The 20229-nt window shown below is 41.0% G+C and overlaps 1 protein-coding gene and 1 pseudogene across 1 annotated transcript in view; one reads left to right on the plus strand and one right to left on the minus strand.

Annotated features, from left to right (window-relative positions):
* LOC129014515 (programmed cell death 6-interacting protein-like) overlaps nucleotides 1–4844 on the plus strand; it is a 51962-nt pseudogene extending 47118 nt beyond the window's left edge.
* Nucleotides 4845–5035: 191 nt separating this feature from the next.
* The window catches only part of LOC134738390 (multiple C2 and transmembrane domain-containing protein 2-like), a 57773-nt gene continuing 42579 nt past the window's right edge, over nucleotides 5036–20229 (minus strand). The window contains exon 8 of the mRNA XM_063653289.1: nucleotides 5036–5271. Coding sequence (XP_063509359.1) covers nucleotides 5112–5271 — 160 coding nt within the window. The 3' untranslated portion in view covers nucleotides 5036–5111. The remainder of the gene's footprint in view (nucleotides 5272–20229) is intronic.

Raw genomic sequence — 20229 nt, forward strand, 5'->3', positions numbered from 1 at the left:
TTTGTTAATCCTTACTTGTGTTACACAGGAGAAAGGAACTTTTATAGTCAATATGAAGTAATTTTATGGAAGCTAGATTTCTTGATGGGGTAACCACAAAAATTTCAGTACTATCTATATATTCGTTTGTCATGTGCCTTAATCAAAAAGGCAAGCAGCAGTTTATCAAAGCTGTTTCAGATGGTTGTCCTAATAGTTGATGACGCATTTTAGCCAGAATTTTTATGATAAAAACTCAGTTTTTTTATTGCTGATTAGAGTGATGCAATGTACATGTTTTATTAAAAAGTCCAAGTTTGATGGTAGGGCTGTTTTTTCTTTTATTGTGAAGAAGCCTACTGTCTAGTTACTTATTTTCCGTCTCTTTGGGCATCTGGTTTTAGATACTGAGATACTGTGAAAAATTTTGCAGACTAGTGGTAATTTGTATTTAAAGATTTTTGTATTAAATACCTAGGATCACTGCTTGTGATTGGTTGCTTATGATCTACTGTGGCCTGAAGTCTGGTCTATGGTTGGTTGGCCAAGCCTTGGCCCTAATGTATATGGGGCTGAGTCTAGCCAGGGGAAGGAACATCTATTTTTTTGCACAAGGATGTTGTTCAATTATACTCAAAGTGTTACATCTGCTGGGAGTAATGGAGGGGGTACCTTTAAAAAAAAAAAAAGAACCCTTTATCTCCTTAGAGGTAGAGCATAAAGAGAACTGTTTAAAACTATGTGCCCTCCCAGAGGAGTGCTTTTTTTGGATTCACAGACTAGTGGAGGATCTGCAAACACAGCTTTTACTCCTGATTTCTCATGACAGAAAGTTTATAGACATATTGAGAATGGCTGGAATCTGTTTGTTTATTTATTTACTCACCAAGTGTTTTTTGAAGGCCTACTATTCCAGAACTGTGCTGAGTACCTTGGTCCCTAACACAAAGAGACAAAAAACTCCTCTAGGTTACCTTTAGTGTAGGGTAAATGTATCAAGTTTCTGCATTCCTTGCCATAGACATAGTTGCTTATTTGCCTTTTCTGAAAATAAAATGACAAGGTTATAAAAGTAAAATAGAAGATTTCATTGAAGGCATTTCTTTCTTTCTTTCTTTTTTTTTTTTTTGAGACGGAGTCTCGCTCTGTCACCCAGGCTGGAGTGCAGTGGCACAATCTTGGCTCACTGCAACCTCTGCCTCCTGGATCCAAGCAATTCTCCTGCCTCAGCCTCCCGAGTAGCTGGGACTACAGGCATGCACTACTATGCCCAGCTAATTTTTGTATTTTTAGTAGAGACGGGGTTTCACCATGTTGGCCAGGATGGTTCGATCTCTTGACCTCATGATCCACCCGCCTTGGCCTCCCAAAGTGCTGGGATTACAGGCGTGAGCCACCGTGCCCGGCCCTTTGAGGGCATTTCTTATGTCTCATATTGTACTTGGTGCTGTTAAATGCCACAGAGGGTTTAATCCTGCAGTGCAGGATGTCAAGACCCACAAAAGGCAAGGAGGATGGCAGCACAGGGAGTGGCCCAACTCACATGAGGTAGAGAGGCCTCTGTGCAGGGGTGGCGTGACCTGGCATAGAGAGTGGGAGCCCAGATGGGGAGGAGGGCAGCCCCACACTGCAGCACACAGAGGGTGAGGAGTGCCCTGCTGAGGCCGAGGGAGGAGCTGCAGAGCCGTAGGGACTAGTGACAGAGATGGGGCTGGTCAGATGAGTAGGTGATAAGGATCCCGGACTTCCCAGTGGCAGACAGGGATGCTGGATTTGATTTCGAGACAATCCTTACTGTTGCAGGCTGATGGGGAAAAGCACATGAGAAAAATACTGTTTTAAAAGTAAGATAGAAAAGGCCGGGCACAGCGGCTCACACCTGTAATCTCAGCTCTTTGGGAGGCCGAGGTGGGCGGATCACGAGGTCAGAAGATTGAGACCATCCTGGCTAACACGGTGAAACCCCATCTTTACTAAAAATACAAAAAATTAGCCGGATGTGGTGGCGGGCGTCTGTAGCCCCAGCTACTTGGGAGGCTGAGGCAGGAGAATGGCCTGAACCCGGGAAGCGGAGCTTGCAGTGAGCCGAGATCGCACCACTGCACTCCAGCCTGGGCGACAGAGCCAGACTCGGTCTAAAAAAAAAAAAAAAGTAAGACAGAAAAAATGTGGAGAAATGTAGCAATTCTAACAGTTTTATTTTCTGAGTGGTCAGACACTAGATGAATTATTTTCTTGTTTATGCTTTCGTATGTTTTGCAGATCTTTTTTCACTGAGCATCTATTCCTCGGGAAAGAAAAATTATATAACTTCAAAGTAACAGGCTAGTGAGGGAACTTATTTCCTGCGTACTGGGGAATGTCTGTTCTTTAATCAAGAAAGGAAAATATTCTCCTTTTTAAAAAAGTCTGTTCTCATTTTGGCTTTTCACAATAAACTAGAGAATTTTTTAAAATATTTTACTATCAACTGGAAATTTTAGCAGAGACCAGTATTTGAGGGATACTCCACAAAGCCCCCACTAGACTGTATTGCAAATAGGAAAGCTTAGGTAATGTGCCCTTTTGAAATAATTCCCGAGAAGACAGGAACCCTCTGAACCCTATGCAAAGTGAGACGAGTGTTAGGTTTGCACAGTTCACTTAGCTTTTAGCTTTAAGGACAGACAGTCAAAACAAACATTTAGTCCAGACTTCTAACTTTTAACTTTCATGGATTTATACCAATTTGAGGATTGAAGTCATTCATTATTGATGTCAGCACCATTACAATTTTATATAAAATAAAAGCCTGTGTTTGTTAATCCTGTCCAAATGTCATGCACTATTAAAAGTATCCCAGGTGCATGACATTTGGACACAATTAATAAAAAGCAATAATAATAAATTATTTTTCATAAAATTTAGTCATTGAGACTTACATAACTTAAGGTTATAGTTATTTAGCCCAATTCCTTGGCTTCAAACAAACAGGATTGTGTTGCCATTTTCAGGTGGAGAAGCTGAGGACCAAAAAGGTTATGAGATGTACCTGAAGATTCTGAATTCTGATTGTGACAATCTAAACATTTTTTTATTCAGATTATTGTCACTCAGTATACAGGTGACAGGGCAAAATCAAGATTAACTCTTAGATACAGATACATAGGAAACAAGGAAGGAAGGAAGGAAAGAAGGAAGGAGAAAGAAAAAGAGCGAGAAAGGAAGGACAGATGGGAGGAAGGATGGACAGAAGGAAGGAAGGACAGATGGACGGACAGAAGGAAGGAAGAACAGGAGGGAGAGCTGGTAAGAAGTTGAAGTGGGCTGGTAGGAAGTTGAAGTGAAAAGTGAATCACCCAGATTTTCACTAATGACATGCAAAGCCTTCCAGAGGCATATGGTGCACTCTGTAATTGTTTGAAGGAATATAAAAGCAATTTTTAAAAACCATAAAACTCCCTTTCTTTAAGATGGGCTATTACTGACTGTGTTACTTTTGTTACTTAGAGGGACAGATTTAATTTTCCAAATCAAATGTAACTATTGTATCTACTTTCAATTCAGAAAATTAAGACATTTGTATTTTATTCTTTTTATTACTGCCAAACAAAACATGAGGAATACTCTTAAAAGAATTGTAAATTTTATAGCAACACTAACAGAAGGATAAATATGGTAAAAGATCTTTAAAATCAAAGTTAGTGATAGAATTAGTAACAGAAGTAGAAATAGATGCCAGTGCAATGTCACTTAGGCATTTTTCAGAAATTAACTTATTAAATCTTAGAAGCATTTCTTGACTAAGAAATATTTATTTTTTATTTTTTATTATTTTTTGAGACAGGGTCTCACTCTGTTACCCAGGTGGGAGTGCAGTGGCATGATCATAGTCACTGCAGCCTCAACCTTCTGGGCTCAAGCAATCCCCCCACCTCAGCCTCCTGAGTTGCTAAGACTACAAATGTGTACCACCACACCTGGATGATTGATTGATTGATTGTAGAGATGTGGCCTCACTCTGTTGCCCAGGCTGGGCTGAAGCTCCAGGGTTCAAGCAATCCTTCTGCCTCAGCCCCACCTAAAGTCCTGGGATTATGGGCATGAGCCACTGTGCCCAGCCTTTAAGTATCTCATGATTGAGGGACATCGAAGAAGCATTATACTAAAAAATTGGGTTGCAGTGTTCAAATTATAGATATTTGTACTTGGATAGAATATTCCATAATTGAAAATATTTACAATCACATGCAGAATAGGAGTTATCAAAAGGACACTATGGAAAAAGTCATGATTATATCATGAAACTGTTCAAACATGTGAGAAGGAGAAAAAAAAAATCATGTCACAAACTCCCAAACTCCTGTCTCCCAGGTTCAGCAGTTTTCAAGATCTTGCTACACTTGCTTCACTTTTTTCTTTTTTTCTTTATTAAATTATTTTAAATTAACATGTCATTTTACCCTTATCCAGTTTGGGTCTCTAAGAAATAAAAAAAGTAACCACAATGACATTATCATCTTTATTTTCTGGCATTTCAGTCATATTTAAAGGTAAATCTTTTGGCACTATCTATACGCAGCTCATAAATTAAATTTCCCAGATTGATTTACAAATGTCTTTTTTACTTAATTTATTCTAATCAGGATAAAAACAAGATCCGCTAATTATAAATGGCAGTTAATCTCTTCAGACTCTTTAGAAAATTATTAACAACTTATAATAGTTTGATACATTTATCACAATTAATGAAGCAATATTGATTCATTGTTATCAGCTGAAGTCTATACTTTATTCCAATTCCTTTAGCTTTTACCCATTGTTCTTTTCCTGTTCCAGGATCCCATCTAGGATTTCACTTCACATTTAGTCATCACGTCGCCTGAGGCTCCTCTGACATGTAACAGTTTCTCAGATTTTCCTTGGTTTTTGTTTCTGTTTTTCCTTTTTTGTTGTTGCTGTTTTTTTTAACCTTCTAGGATCTCTTTTCCTTATTTCTGATGACCTTGACACTTTTGAGGGTTACTGGTCAGTTATTTTATAAACTGTCCCTCAGTTGAGATTTGTGTGATATTTTTCTTTTTATTAGACTCACGTTATTGATTTTGGGGAGAAAGACCATAGAGGTAAAGTGCCATTCTCATCGCATCATATCAAGGATACATACTGTCAGGGTGACTTCCTCCTGTTGATATCAACCTTGATCCCCTAGGTGAGGAGGTGTCGTCCACTTTCTCCACTGTAAAGTTGCCCTTTTTTCTCCTTCTCCATACTACACTCCTTTGGAAGGAAGTCATCGTGCAAGGACCACACCTAAGGAAAGGGGAGCTGTATCAGAATGGACTTGTGGATATTTATTTTATAACTTGCATTACAATCTAATACTACTTTTTTTTGTTCCTCAAATTGTCCAGCTTCAGCCATTAGGAGCTCTTTCAGTTGATTTTTGTGTCCCTTTGACATACCCCCATCATTTTTGGTTTTGTGTCTTGTTTTTGTTTTTTTAGCACTTCCTTCTTTTTCTGGCACTGTAAGATGCTCCAATTCATCTTCTGTATTCTTTGTCCCAGCCATAGAATCAGCCATTTCTTCTAGGACTGCTGGTTTCTACTATAGGAGAAGGTGTTAGAAACCAAGATCTGGGTTCTAGGTGTACTTATGGCTCCTGGGGGTGTCACTGGTTCTTGGCCCACTGAGCTAATGAAGCAGGGAGATATATGTGTGTATACTGTGTATATGCACATATCTATACATATTTTTATATATAACTATAAGGTTCATGAGATGTCATAAACTCCTGAGTGCATCCTGATGTCTCCAGCTCTAATCCATTACCACATAGACCACATTCGCCTTTATTTTCTCATTCCAACAGTGAGAAACTTAGCTCCCACCATCAGCCATCCATCTACTTCGTTGTTCAATTTCAGTTTGATATGTGGTAGTTGTGTTAGTCTTCTAGGGCTGCTCTAATAAATGATCACAAACTTAGTGGCTTAAAACAACAGGAATTATTCTTTTCACAGTTCTAGAAACTCAAATTCCAAAATCAAGAGGTAAGAAATATGAAGAAAAAGCAAACAGAATAGAGCATAAGACAGATGTAGGACATTGTCAAAAGTTCTAGCAGAGTATAGTTGGAGTCCCAGAAAAAGGAAGAGAGAGAAAACAGAACAGAAGCAATCTCTGAAAAAATAGTTGACAAGGACACTACCAATCTGATGTAAGCTGTCAACCTACAGATTGAAGAAACTCAGCAACCCCAAGCAGGGCAAATAGAAATAAAACCACACCTAAGCACACCATAGTCAAGCTGAAAACCAAAGATGAAGAGAAAATCTTAAAAAAAGAAAGAAAAAACGACAAATTCTACAATGACATGTAATGACATTTTTTTAGGTGCTGACAGAAAAAAACCTGTCAATTTAGAATTCTGATTCCAGTCAAGATGGTGTAGAAGAGACCAATTTCTCCTCCTGCCTGAAACAAGCAACCAAGACAAAATACATGAAATAATGGATTTCTGGCACTGGACATCAGGCAGCACAGGAATTGATCCCTGACAGAGGCTAAACAAACAAGGTGAGCCCTGCAGTTGCCCAGTTTACTGGCTGGAGAGACTTCGGACTGCAGTGCAGGAAGGAGGAATCCATGTGGAGCTTAGTGGTCTCCCTGAGTTGAGGGGATAGGAGTTGGAAGTCTGAGGAGGCCATGGTGCTGGAGTTGCACAGAGTATACTCCAAAGATCCACAGAATCTTTCATGTCTTCATCTGAGCATCAAGTGGTGCATGCATGTTAGGAAGCTACCTTAGCTTGGAAATAGAACTCTGTGAAAGGGTTAGAGGGAATAATTCACACACAGAGATGGGGACCATTTCTTCCTGCCAGTCGTAGGAATTTCCTTGTAATTCCTGTGACATTGAGTAGAGTACTCAGAGAAGGAAAGGAAAAAGAGCATAGATCTCAGAGGATGAGTCTACAGGCATATGAGATTTTTGGTCAGACTCAAATACATTAGAAACAAGTTTCAGGTGAATTTCAAGGATCACAGATGGTGAATTGAATGCATGGTGGATGGGAAAGTGGCTACCTTAAATTCATGGATGAATGGATGTTGAGTAAATGAGGAGGTATGTAGACACTGAGCTTGTTATTATGGAAGACAAGTATAATATCCAATTATACTTGTCATTTTAAAGTATAAATTACAACATTGATGTGTTTCTCAGTGTATGTAGAGGAAGTATTTAAGATACCTATATCGCAAGGTTGGGGCAGTAAAAGGGACTTAAATAGTGGTTAAATATCCACATTCCACCTCAAGTGGTAGATGTTGATACTGGTAGACTGTGATAAACTCCATGTGTGTATTGCAGTTTTTAGAGTAACCACTGAAAAACGGTATGAATAGACACTCAAAAATCTAGATAAATACACTACTAAAGAATGTCCAAATAACCCAACTGAAGACAGGTAAGGGGAAATGAAAAATCAAGACAATGAAATGACTGACTTATAATCTCACATATCAGTAACTACATTGAATGTAAATGGTCTAAACACACCAACTAAAAGATTGCAAGAGTGAATTTAAAAACATGACCCAACCAAATGAATGCTATCTACAGGAAACTCACTTAAAATATCAGTATCAGTAAATTAACAGTAATTTAATTTGTATCAGTAAATATCAATTATCAGGAAACTAAGAGTAAAAGGATGGGAGAAGATACATCTTGCAAATACTAATCCAAAGAAAGCTGGATTGGATGAATTATTATCAGACAAGGTAAACTTCAGGACAAAAGAAAATTGCCAGAGACAAAGAGGTACATTACATAACAATGAAGAGGTCAGATCACAAAAAGACAACATATGTGCATATACCAAATAACACAACTGCAAAGTATATGATCTGAGAACTGATAGAACTAAAAGGAAAAAATAGACAAATTCACAGTGATAGTTGGGGACTTCAACACCCCTTGTTCAGTAATGGATAAACCCGCTAGACAAAAAGCAAGTATGAGGGGCTCCAGAAGAACTGAACGGTACCATCAGCCAATACAGAATACACTTTTTTTTTGAGTATTTATGGGACATTCACCAAAATAGACCATATCTTGGGTTATGAAACTCTAACATATATACATATATATATATATATATATATTTTTTTTTTTTTTTTTTGAGACTAAGTCTCACTCTTGCCCAGGCTGGAGTGCAATGGTGAGATCTCAGCTCACTGCAACCTCCGCCTCCCGGGATCAAGCGATTCTCGTGCCTCAGCCTCCCAAGTAGCTGGGATTACAGGCACCCACCACCATGCCCAGCTAATTTTTGTATGGTTAGTAGAGACGGGGTTTCACTATGTTGGCTAAGCTGGTCTCACCTGACCTCAAGAGATCCACCTGCCTTGGCCTCCCAAAGTGCTGGGATTACAGGTGTGAGTTGTCATGACCGACCAAAACACTGATATATTTAAAATAAGTGAAACCACGTAAGATACGCTCTGTGACCATAAATGAATCAAACTAGAAATCAATAACATAACAGAAAAATCTCCCAAAACTTGTAAATTGTCAAAGAGGAAGTTTCAAGAGAAATAAAATACATACTGAGCTGAATGAACTTGGAAATACAACATAATCACTTTTTATAAAATTCATCAATTTATTGCTTTAATCCATAAATCAATAATAAAATTTTGCTTTCATAAGAATGAAATGAGATAGCAAGAAATGCATGCAAAACAGTATGCATAGTAGATGATGTGGTTAGCATCCATCCAGTATTTCTTCTTTAGTAGAATTCTGACTTTGTTACATCCCCATTCTCGTCCTCTCCCACACAGGTAAAAGCCTCAGGTGAAGCCCCAAGGTTAGACTGAAATTTCATCACCTTTGCCAGTAATGGATTCAATGATGTGGTTCATAACTACATATGGTTATGCAATCCATATGTGGACAAAGAGCATGAAGAGAGGTTTTCTAGAGACTTCTAGAAATATTCGTTCCCACATGTAGGTGAGAACTGTGAGAATTCAGCCTCCCACCAGAGGTGAACAAGGAAATAGGTAATTTGGTTGGTACTAGCAACTATCCAACAACTATGGGACAAACAAAAAACCAAAAACCTTAGGATAATGGTGATCCTGGTTGGCAGAGTAGAGAGGCAGAGAAAAACTTTTAAATGACGTTTAAAAAAATTTATTGGGCAGGCTTGGGGGCTCATGCATGTAATCCCAGTGCTTTGGGGAGGCTGAGGCAAGTGGATTGCTTGAGCCCAGAAGTTCAAGACCAGCTTGGGCAGTATGGCGAAACCCTGTCTCTACAAAAAATACAAAAGTTAGCTGGGCATGGTGATATGCAACTGTAGTCCCAGCTACCTGGGAGGCTGAGGTGGGAGGATCACTTGAGCCTGGGAGGTCAAGGCTGCGGTGAGCTGTGATTGTGCCACTGCACTCCAGCTGGAGTGACAGAGTGAGACCCCGTCTCAAAAAAAAAAAAATTATGTATTGATTAACAAGGTGATTTTATTATATCAGTGGGCTTTTCAAAATTAAGAAACATTTCACTAATAAAATTTTTTAAATATAAATAATTGCTGGGCGCAGTGTCTCATGCATGTAATCCCAGCACTTTGGGAGGTTGAGGCAGGGGGATTGCCTGAGGTTGGGAGTTCAAGACCGGCCTGACCAACATAGAGAAACCCCGTCTCTACTAAAAATACAAAATTAGCTGTGCGTGGTTGCGCGTGCCTGTAATCCCAGCTACGCGGGAGGCTGAGGCAGGAGAATTGCTTGAACCCAGGAGGCAGATGTTGCGGTGAGCCAACATCAAGCCATTGCACTCCTGCCTGGGCAATGAGTGAAACTCCATTTCAAAAAAAAAAAAAGATAAATAATTATCCAGTACACTTTTTTTTTTTTTGAGACAGAGTTTCACTCTTATTGCCCAGTCTGGAGTGCAATGGCACAATCCCAGCTCACTGCAGCCTCTGCCTCCCAGGTTTGAGTGATTCTCCCACCTCAGCCTCCCCAGTAGCTGGGACTACAGGCACGCACCACCACGCCCAGCTAATTTTTGTATTTTTCATAGAGATGGGGTTTCACCATGGTGGCCAGGATGGTCTCGATCTCCTGACCTCAGGTGATCTGCCCTGTTACCATGTGCATTTTTCCATAATTCCTTCCTGATTAAATTTCTGTTTGCTTCTCAATCATTATCTTGGTTTCTAAAGACTGTCCTTCTACTGAAATTACTTATACAGAGGCAACCATTAGATTTCTTCTAAAAATAGGCTAGCCTTTTTCCAGTTTACTTCATCTTCAGTCTTTCTGACCTACTTTGCCATTTTGATTTTCGACTTTGGGTGTAATAAAAATGTATTGTGGAAATTTAGAAAATACAAATAAAAAAATAAAGGCCGGGTGTGGTGGCAATCCCAGCACTTTGGGAGGCTGAGGCGGGTGGATCACGAGGTCATGAGATGGAGACCATCCTGACTAACATGGTGAAACCCCGCCTCTACTAAAAATACAAAAAATTAGCCAGGCGTGGTGGCGGGCACCTGTAGTCCCAGCTACTTGGGAGGCTGAGGCAGGAGAATGGCGTGAACCTGGGAGGAGGAGCTTGCAGTAAGCTGAGATTGCACCATTGCACTGCAGCCTGGGCGACAGAGTGAGACTCCATCTCAAAAAAATAAATAAATAAAATAAAATAAAATTTGAAATCAGTGATGTCACATCTTGGAGAGAGATAGCTCATGGGCATATGCTATGTGGTATTTATTATCTAGTATCTAGAATAATCATTAGTCCATGCATATTTATGGAGATATTAGTGGATCAGGAAAAATAATCAGTACTAGGCTTCTAGGTGATGAGATAATCCGTACAACAAACCCCAGGGATTATCTCATCATCCAGGTATTAAGTCTAGTACCCATTCATTATTTGTTTTATTTGCTCTGTGTTCTCATCATTTAGCTCCCACCTGTAAGTGAGAACATGCAGTGTTTCATTTTCTGTTCCTGCATTAGTTTGCTAAGGATAATGGGAAGACAACCTAGGCAATACCATTCAGGACATAGGTACGGGCAAAGCTTTCATGATGAAGATGCCAAAAACAATTGCAACAGAAGTGAAAATTGACAAACGGGATCTGATTAAACCGAAGAGCTTCTGCACAGCAAAAGAAACTATCAACAGAGTAAACAGATAACCTACAGAATGGGAGACAATTTTTGCAAACTATGCATCTAGTGAAGGTCTAATATCCTGCATCTATACAGAACTTCAAACTTACAAAGAAAAAAAAAAACCCAAACCACCCCATTAAAAAGTGCACAAATGACATGAACAGATACTTCTCAAAAGAAGATATGAAGTATAAGTAAAAATGGCTCTTTGAGGTTCTTCATTTTTTTACTTTCATTCCAAAGCTTGACAGATTTACCACTATAATATCTTGCCTTAGAATAACTTGTGTAATTGCCCCTGAAATTCCCAATTTTTAAATTAACTATATTTAAAAATCTACATATATATACATGTAGCAAATGACTCTTTTTTTAGTTATTCAGAAATTCTACAATAATTTTAAATGTCACACTATCTCATGGATGTATTAATGTAGGATCAGAAATATCTTTGTGTATGTTTCATCCATGGTTGAATGAGACTCCATATATCTGAGTACTCCAGGACTTTAATAATTTAATAAGAATGTATAGACATTGTGGCTGTAGGCCATGCTTCCCTTTTGTCCAGTCACTGACACATGTTTTTATAACTTGTGTACAACAGGTTCCCCACCTTTCCATAAGAACTCTTACCTTTTAGGGGGGTACACAGGGATTATTTACTAATTTCTACACTCTTTATAACTGTGTTTTTGGCGTTTTGTTGTTTTTACAAGTAGTGTCATTATGTTTTAAAAATCCTAGAGAATGGGAACACACCTGTGTCTCTTGCCCCCTCCTTTGATTCATTCATTTAGTCATGCAGTAAATATTTGAGTGCCACCTGTAGGACAGGAACCCTTCAGGAAATATAGTTACAGAGCTACACAGGTAAAACAGCCATCCAGATGAAGCATATTTTCTAATGAGAGACCATATACAGTAAACAAGTAAATAATTGGATACGTGATAGAATTTTTGGTGGTAATAAGTGCAAAGGAGAAAAAAGAAAGAGTGAAGAGATTGGGTGTGGCAGAGGGGCTTTTTTTGTTTGTTTGTTTTGCTAGAGTGTTCTGGGAAGTGCTTTTTAAAGAGATACTTCAGCACAGACCAGAATTAAGTAAATGAAGGAACCAAGGGAAAATCTAGGAGAAGAGTAAGCAACGTCAGAAGGCCAGAATAGAGGAGAGTGAGCAGCGCAAGAGCAAATGAGCATCAAAGTGCATAGACACCAGATCCCTGCAAGCATTTGGATTTTGTTCCAAGTGGTATAGAAATTTTGCCATTAGATCTGAGTTCTACATTAAATGATCACCTTAGCTGCTGTGTGAAGAATAGGCTGCAGGGAGCCAAGAACAGAAGTAAATAAAAACCAATTAAGAAACTATTCTAATTATTCCAGGAAAGTGGTAATTACAGCTTGGTTAAGGATACGAGTGTCAGGAATAATGAAAAGTGGCAAGACTGGGAATATATATTAAAGATAGAGCAGATGAGATTTGTTCATGGCTTCGCTATGCAGGGGTATGGGAAAGTGGAAAGAATTGTAATTTTTAAGTATTTTTGTCTCAGCAACTAGAAGCTGATGTCAACTGAGATGGGTAGGACTAAAGGAGGAGAATGTTAGTGGAAATGGATTGCTGTAATCAAGAATTTGTTTGGGAGAATATTAAGCATAAGATTAGAGATTTCAGTGGAAATTTTGAGGGAATTCAACAATGGAATACAGGGAAGGAAAGATAAATTTGGGGTGTGTTCTGTTCAGATGCATGCTATCTAACTAATACCTGTAACAGATGGAATCACTTATTAACATGAATATGAATAGCAGAAAGATCATTAACAGGAACTAAAGATTAATGTTTTCTTATGTTAGGAGGTCGGGCGGAAGAAGAAGAATAAGCCTAGCAAACTGCCTGAGAAGGAAGGTATGAAAACTTGGAGAGTATTATATCCCCCTCCTGTTCCCCTGTCTTCTTTCCTTCAAATGAAGGATAAAGACACAGGGATGTCTTTGGCCTATGGCTGTCCAGTTGCACCATCACCATTTACTGAAAAGGCTATCCTTCTATTGAGTTGCTTTTGCAACTTTGCCATGTCAAGTACTGCCAGAAAATTTAAGAGGAAAAGAATTGTCCATTAGATTTCTCAAGGTGGAGGTCACCTGCAACCTTGGCAAAAATGATTTCAGATGAGTTGTGGAGATAAAAATCTTAGAGTAGATTCAAAAGAATTAAGAGATGAGTCATATAATTTTTTCTACAAAGGAAAGTACAGTAAAAAATTGATAACTTGGATTAATACAGAGAGGTGCATATGTATGTATGTGTTTGTGCATGCACACCTGTGTGTTTTGGTGGAGACAGTATATACAGCATGCTTGTGAGGTGATTGGAATGGTGCAGGAAGACAAAAAAATGAAGATGCCAGAGAAAGGGAAACTATTATAGAAGCAAAGTGTTTGAGTGAGTGAAAGCGGATGGGATCTAGTGCACAAGCAATTATCAAAGACCTTTAATACATTGTAGCAGCAAAAGTGGCTGAGAATGTATACATACATGCACAAAAATAAATGTGGATATATATATACACACACATATATGTACATTCCTCATAACAGACTAAATAAGAAAAGCTGTATGATCTTATCAACAGACGCAGAAAAAGCTTTGAACAAAATCCAACACCACTTGTAATTAAAATATCTAAAGAAACTCACTCAACTACAAATAGATGGGAACTTCCTTAACCGAATAAAGTATGTGTATGATGTCTGTGGCTAATGTTAGAATTAATGGCAAGAGACTTAAGTATTTGCCTTCTAAGATTATTAAGAAGTCAAGGCCGGGCGCGGTGGCTCACGCCTGTATCCCAGCACTTTGGGAGGCCAAGGTGGGCAGATCACAAGGTCAGGAGTTTGAGACCAGCCTGACCAACATGGTGAAACCCCGTCTCTACTAAAAATACAAAAAATTAGCTGGGTGTGGTGGCAGGCACCTGTAATCCCAGCTACTCAGGAGGCTGAGGCAGGAGAATCCCTTGAACCCAGGAGGCAGAGATTGCAGTGAGCCGAGATCGCACCACTGCACTCCAGCCTTGGCAACAGAGTGAGTGAGACTCTGTCTCAAAAAAAAAAAAAAAAAAGAAGTCAAATATGTCCTCCCTAACTCCTCATACTTAACATCATACTGGAAGTCTTAGTCAGGGAAATAAGACAAGAAGAAAAATTACATAGATTGGAAAGAAAGAAACCAACTTTTATTCACAAATGAAATGATAGTCTATGTAGGAAATTGAAATGAATGTAACTTCTGGACTTAAGTGGGTATATCAAGGTCATTAGATACATGTATAACATACAAAAGTCAATTGTTATTATATATAACAAAAAAGGACAATTAAAATTTGAAATTTACTTTAGAAAACATTTAAAACAGTATGCACATACAAAAAATGAAGTACTGAGGTATAAAGCTGAAACATTATTTTACAGTATGTGTATGCAAAATACTACAAAACACTGATGACAGAAATCAAAGAAGATCTGATTAAATGGAAATGTAGTCAATATTCCTATATTGGAGGAATCGATATTGTTAAAACGCCAATTCTTTCAAACTTGTTCTATAGATTCAACACAATCCTAATCAAAATTCAAGAAGGCTATTTTGAAGATATTGGCAAACTTACTCTAAATTTTTTATAGAAGGGCAAAAGACCAATGCAATATTAAAGAAGAACAAAGTTATAGGACTTGCACTACCTGATATTAAATACATCACAATGTTCTATAAATCTAAAGCAATCAAGACAGCATGGTATTGGTGAAAGAACAGACACACAGACCAATGGGACAGAATAGAGAGCCCAGGGACAGACTCACAAATATAGTCAACTGATATATATATATATATATATCTCACAAAGGCAATTCAATGAAGAGAAGATAGTCTTCTCAACAAGTGATGCTAAAACAATTAGACATACATACGTCCTCTCCCCTAAAAATTGAACCTAGACACACATCTTATACCTTACACAAAATTAACTCAAAATGTATTATAAATCTAAATGTGAAATACAAAGTTATACCAGTTGTGGAAGAAAACACAGGAGAAAATCTATGTGACCTTGTTAGATATTTGTACCTTGATGAAATTTTAAGTACAACCCCACGAAACAAAAAATTGATGAAAGCTTTGTTAAAAGAAAAAAAAAACCCTTTTTAGTTTGTGAAATGTTATGTCAGTTAAGGTGAAATGGCAAGTCATAGACTGAGAATGTATTTTCAAATCACAAAAGACTTGTGTTCAAAATATGCAAATGACTCTTAAAATTCAACAATAAGAAATTAAGCAAGCTAATTATAAAATGAGCAAAAACCAGTTGATCTTTGACAAAGTTGCAAAAGCAGCTCAACAGAGGAAGGATAGCCTTTTCAGTAAATGGTGATGGGGCAACTGGACATCCATAGGCCAAAAAATTGAACCTCAGCCTGAACCTCACATTTTTATAAAAATTAACTAAAAAATGGATCATGCACTTAAATGCAAAACTAAAGCTGCTAAACTTCAGAAGAAATAGGAGAAAAACTTTGCATCTAGGGCTAAGTAAATAGCAGGCTAAGTAAGTAGCTCTCTTGTTTTACACCAAAAGCATGAACCATTGAAGGGAAAATGGGTAAAATGGTAAGTTGGATTCCATCAAAATTAAAAATGTTTGCTCTATGAAAGACTAGGAATAGGAATAAAAATAATTACAGACCACTAAAAATATCTGCAAGCCAATAGTCACAAAAGAACTCATGTATAAAACATGTAACAAACTGTAAAACCTCAGCAGAAAAACAAATAATCCAATTAGAAAATGGGAAAAGGGGCCGGGCGGTGGCTCACGTCTGTAATCCCACCACTTTGGGAGGCCGAGGCGGGTGGATCACGAGGTCAGGAGATTGAGACCATCCTGGCTAACACGGTGAAACCCCGTCTCTACTAAAAATTCAAAAAATTAGCCAGGCGTAGTGGCGGGCTCCTGTAGTCCCAGCTACTCAGGAGGCTGAGGCAGGAGAATGGCATGAACCCGGGAGGCAGATCTTGCAGTGAGCCGAGATCGCGCCACTGCACTCCAGCCTGGGCCACAGAGCAAGACTCCATCTCAAAAAAAACCAAAAAACCAAAACAAACAACAACAACAACAACAAAATATATATACAGACGACAAACGACAAATCAGTATATAAAAATTTGCTAAATGTCATTTTTTTGGAAATTCAAATTAAATCAACAATGAGATACCACTACACACCTATCAAAATTGCTAAAATCCAAAATCAGGAAAATTCCAATTGCTTTTAATAGTTAATCTGTGGGGTGCTGGAAACTCTCATGTATTGCTTGTTGGAAAGCAAAATAGTACAACCACTTAGGACAGCAGTTTGGCAGCTTCTTACAAAGTAAAAACATAGTCTCATCACATGATCCAACAATAGGGTGTTCCTAGGTATTTGCATACTGATTTGAAAACTTATGTGCGCACAAAACCTGTACACAAATGTTCATAGCAGCCATATTCATATTCACCCAAAACTGGAAGCAAATAAGATGTTCTTCAATAAGTGAATGTCTAAACAAACTGCAGTACATTTCTACAATGGAATACTAGTCATTAACAAAAAGGAGCATCATGCAAAAGATGGATGAATCTCAAATGCATCTTCCTAGGTGAAATAAGGCAGTTTGAAAAACTTACATACATAAATTGGAATGATTGATTCCATTTATATGATATTCTGGAAAAGGCAAACTGTAAAGATCATTGTTTGCCAGGGATTTGGAGGAGAAAAGAAAGATAAACGCTGGGTGCGGTGGCTCACGCCTGTAATCCCAGCACTTTGGGAGGCTGAAGCGGGTGAGTTGTCTGAGGTCGGGAATTCAAGACCAGCCTTGCCAATGTGGCAAAACCCCATCTCTACTAGAAGAAAACAAAAATTAGCCGGGCATGTGGGCACACACCTGTAGTCCCAGCTACTTGGGAGGCTGAGGCAGGAGAATCGCTTGAAACCAGGAGGCAGAGGTTGCCATGAGCCGAGATGGCACCATTGCCCTCCAGCCTGGGCGACAGGTGAAACCTGGTCTCTGTCTTTTCTTTTTTTTTTTAAGGCGGAATTTCGCTCTTGTTGCCCAGGCTGGAGTGCAGTGGCGCGGTCTCCTCTCACCGAGGCCTCAGCCTCCCAGGTTTGGGTGGTTCTCTTGCCTCAGCCTCCCGAGTGGCTGGGATTACAGGCATGAGCCATCATGCCTGGCTAATTTTGTTTTGCTGTTGTTGTTTTGATAGAAGCGGGGTTTCTCCATGTTGCTCAGGCTGGTCTCAAATTGCCGACCTCAGGTGATCTGCCCATCTCGGCCTCTCGGGGTGCTGGGATTGCAGGCGTGAGTCACCGCGCCTGGCCCACTTTATTAATCAGAAAGGAATAGATGGGCCTGGGGTGGCGGCTCACACTTGTGATCCCAAGACTTTGGACAGCGGAGCGCGGTGGGTCACTGGAGCCTAGGAGTTCCAGACTGGCCTGGGCAACATGGTGAAACCGGTCTCTCTCTCTCTCTTTTTCTTTTTCTTAGGGTGGAATTTTGCTCTTGTTGCCCAGGCTGGAATGCAGTGACCCGGTCTCGGCCCGCCGTGGCCTCTGCCTCCCAGGTTTGGGTGGTTCTCCTGATTCAGCCTCCCGAGTGGCTGGGATTGCAGGCCTGAGCCATAATGCCAGGCTAATTTTTTTTTTTTTTTTTGGGTAGAGACGGGGTTTCTCCATGTTGGTCCGGCTGGCCTGGAACCCCCGACCTCGGGTGATCCGCCCGCCTAGGCCTCCCGGGGGTGCTGGGATTGCAGGCGTGAGCCACCGCGCCCGGCCCAATTTATTAATCAGAAAGGCATAGATGGGCCTGGCGTGGTGGCTCACGCTTATGGTCTCAGGACCTTGGACGGCCGAGCACGGGGGATCCCTTGAGCCTAGGAGTTCCAGACTGGCCTGGGCAACATGGTGAAACTGGTCTCTCTCTCTCTTTCTCTTTTTTTTTTTCCTTAGGGTGGAATTTCGCTCTTGTTCCCTAGGCTTGAATGCAGTGGTGCGGTCTCTGCCCGCAGTGGCCTCCCTCTCCCGGGTTTGGGTGGTTCTCCTGACTCAGCCTCCCGAGTGGCTGGGATTCCAGGTGTGAGCCACAATGCCTGACTAATTTTTTTTTTTTTTGGATAGGGACGGGGTTTCTCCATGTTGGTCCGGCTGGCCTGGGGCTCCGGACCTCGGGTGATCCGCCGGCCTAGGCCTCCTGGGGTGCTGGGATTGCAGGCGTGAGCCACCGCACCTGGCCCACTTTATAAATCAGAAATGAATAGATCGGCCTGGTGTGGTGGCTCACCCTTGTGATCACACGACTTTGGACAGCCGAGCGCGGTGGATCACTGGAGCCTAGGAGTTGCAGACTGGCCTGGGCAACATGGTGAAACCGGTCTCTCTCTCGCTCTCTTTTTTTTTTTTCTTGGGGCAGAATTTCGCTCTTGTTGCCCAGGCTGGAATGCAGTGGTGCAGTCTCGGCCCGCAGTAGCCTCCCTCTCCCGGGTTTGGGTGGTTCTCCTGACTCAGCCTCCCTAGTGGCTGGGATTGCAGGTGTGAGATATAATGCCCGGCTAATTTTTGGTTGTTGTTTTTGTTTTTGGGTAGACACGGAGTTTCTCAATGTTGGTACGGCTGGTCTGGAGCTCCCGACCTCGGGTGATCCACCCGCCTAGGCCTCCCGGGGTACTAGGATGGCAGGTGTGAGCCACCGCACCCGGCCCACTTTATTAATCAGAAAGGAATAGATCGGCCTGGCGTGGTGGCTTAACCTTGTAGTCTCAGGACCTTGCACGGCCGAGCGCGATGGATCACTGGCGCCTAGGAGTTCCAGACTGGCCTGGGAAATATGGTGAAACCAGTCTCTCTTTTTTTTTTCTTAGGGCGGAATTTCGCTCTTGTTGCCCAGGCTGGAATGCAGTGGCACGGTCTCGGCCCGCCGTAGCCTCCCTCTCCCGGGTTTGGGTGGTTCTCCTCCCTCAGCCTCCCGAGTGGCTGGGATTGCAGGTGTGAGCCATAATGCCCGGCTGATTTTTTTGGGGGGGAGGGTAGAGACGAGGTTTCTCCATGTTGGTCCGGCTTGCCTGGAGCTCCCCACCTCGGGTGATCTGCCCGCCTAGGCCTCCCGGGGTGCTGGGATTGCAGGTGTGAGCCACCGCGCCCGGCCCACTTTATTAATCAGAAAGGAATAGATCGGCCTGGCGTGGTGGCTCATGCTTGTGATCCCAAGCCTTTGGACAGCCGAGCGCGGTGGATCACTGGAGCCTAGGAGTTGCAGACTGGCCTGTGCAACATGGTGAAACCGGTCTCTCTCTCTTTTTTTTTTTTTCGGGCGGAATTTCACTCGTTTCCCAGGCTGGAATGCAGTGGCGCGGTCTCGGCCGGCTGTGGCCTCCGCCTCCTGGGTTTGGATGGTTCTACTGCCTCAGCCTCCCGAGTGGCTGGGATTGCATTTGTGAGCCATAATGCCCGCCTGAGTTTTTATTTATTTATTTATTTATTTATTTATTTATTTGTTTTTTGGGTAGAGACGGGCTTTCTCCATGTTGGTCCGGCTGGCCTGGAGCTCCCGACCTCGGGTGATCCGCCTGCCTAGGCCTCCCGGGCTGCTGGGATTGCAGGCGTGAGCCACCGCGCGGGGCCCACTTTATTAATCAGAAAGGAATAGATCGGCCTGGCATGGTGGCTCACGCTTATAGTTTCAGGACCTTGGACGGTCGAGCGCCAGGGATCACTTGATCCTAGGAGTTCCAGACCGGCCTGGGCAACATGGTGAAACCCGATTTCTTTATTTTTATGTTGTTTTATTTTTTGTTTTTTTGTTTTTCTGTTTTTTTGTTTTGTTTTGTTTTTTGTTTTGAGACGAAGTTTCACTCTTGTTGCCCTGGCTGGAGTGCAATGGTGTGATTTCGGCTTACTGCAACCTCCGCCTCTAGGTTTAGGGGACTCTCCTGCCTCAGTCTCCCTAGTGGCTGGGATTACA

The sequence above is a fragment of the Pongo pygmaeus genome, chromosome 16, assembly GCF_028885625.2.
Source record: "Pongo pygmaeus isolate AG05252 chromosome 16, NHGRI_mPonPyg2-v2.0_pri, whole genome shotgun sequence".
NCBI lineage: Eukaryota > Metazoa > Chordata > Mammalia > Primates > Hominidae > Pongo > Pongo pygmaeus.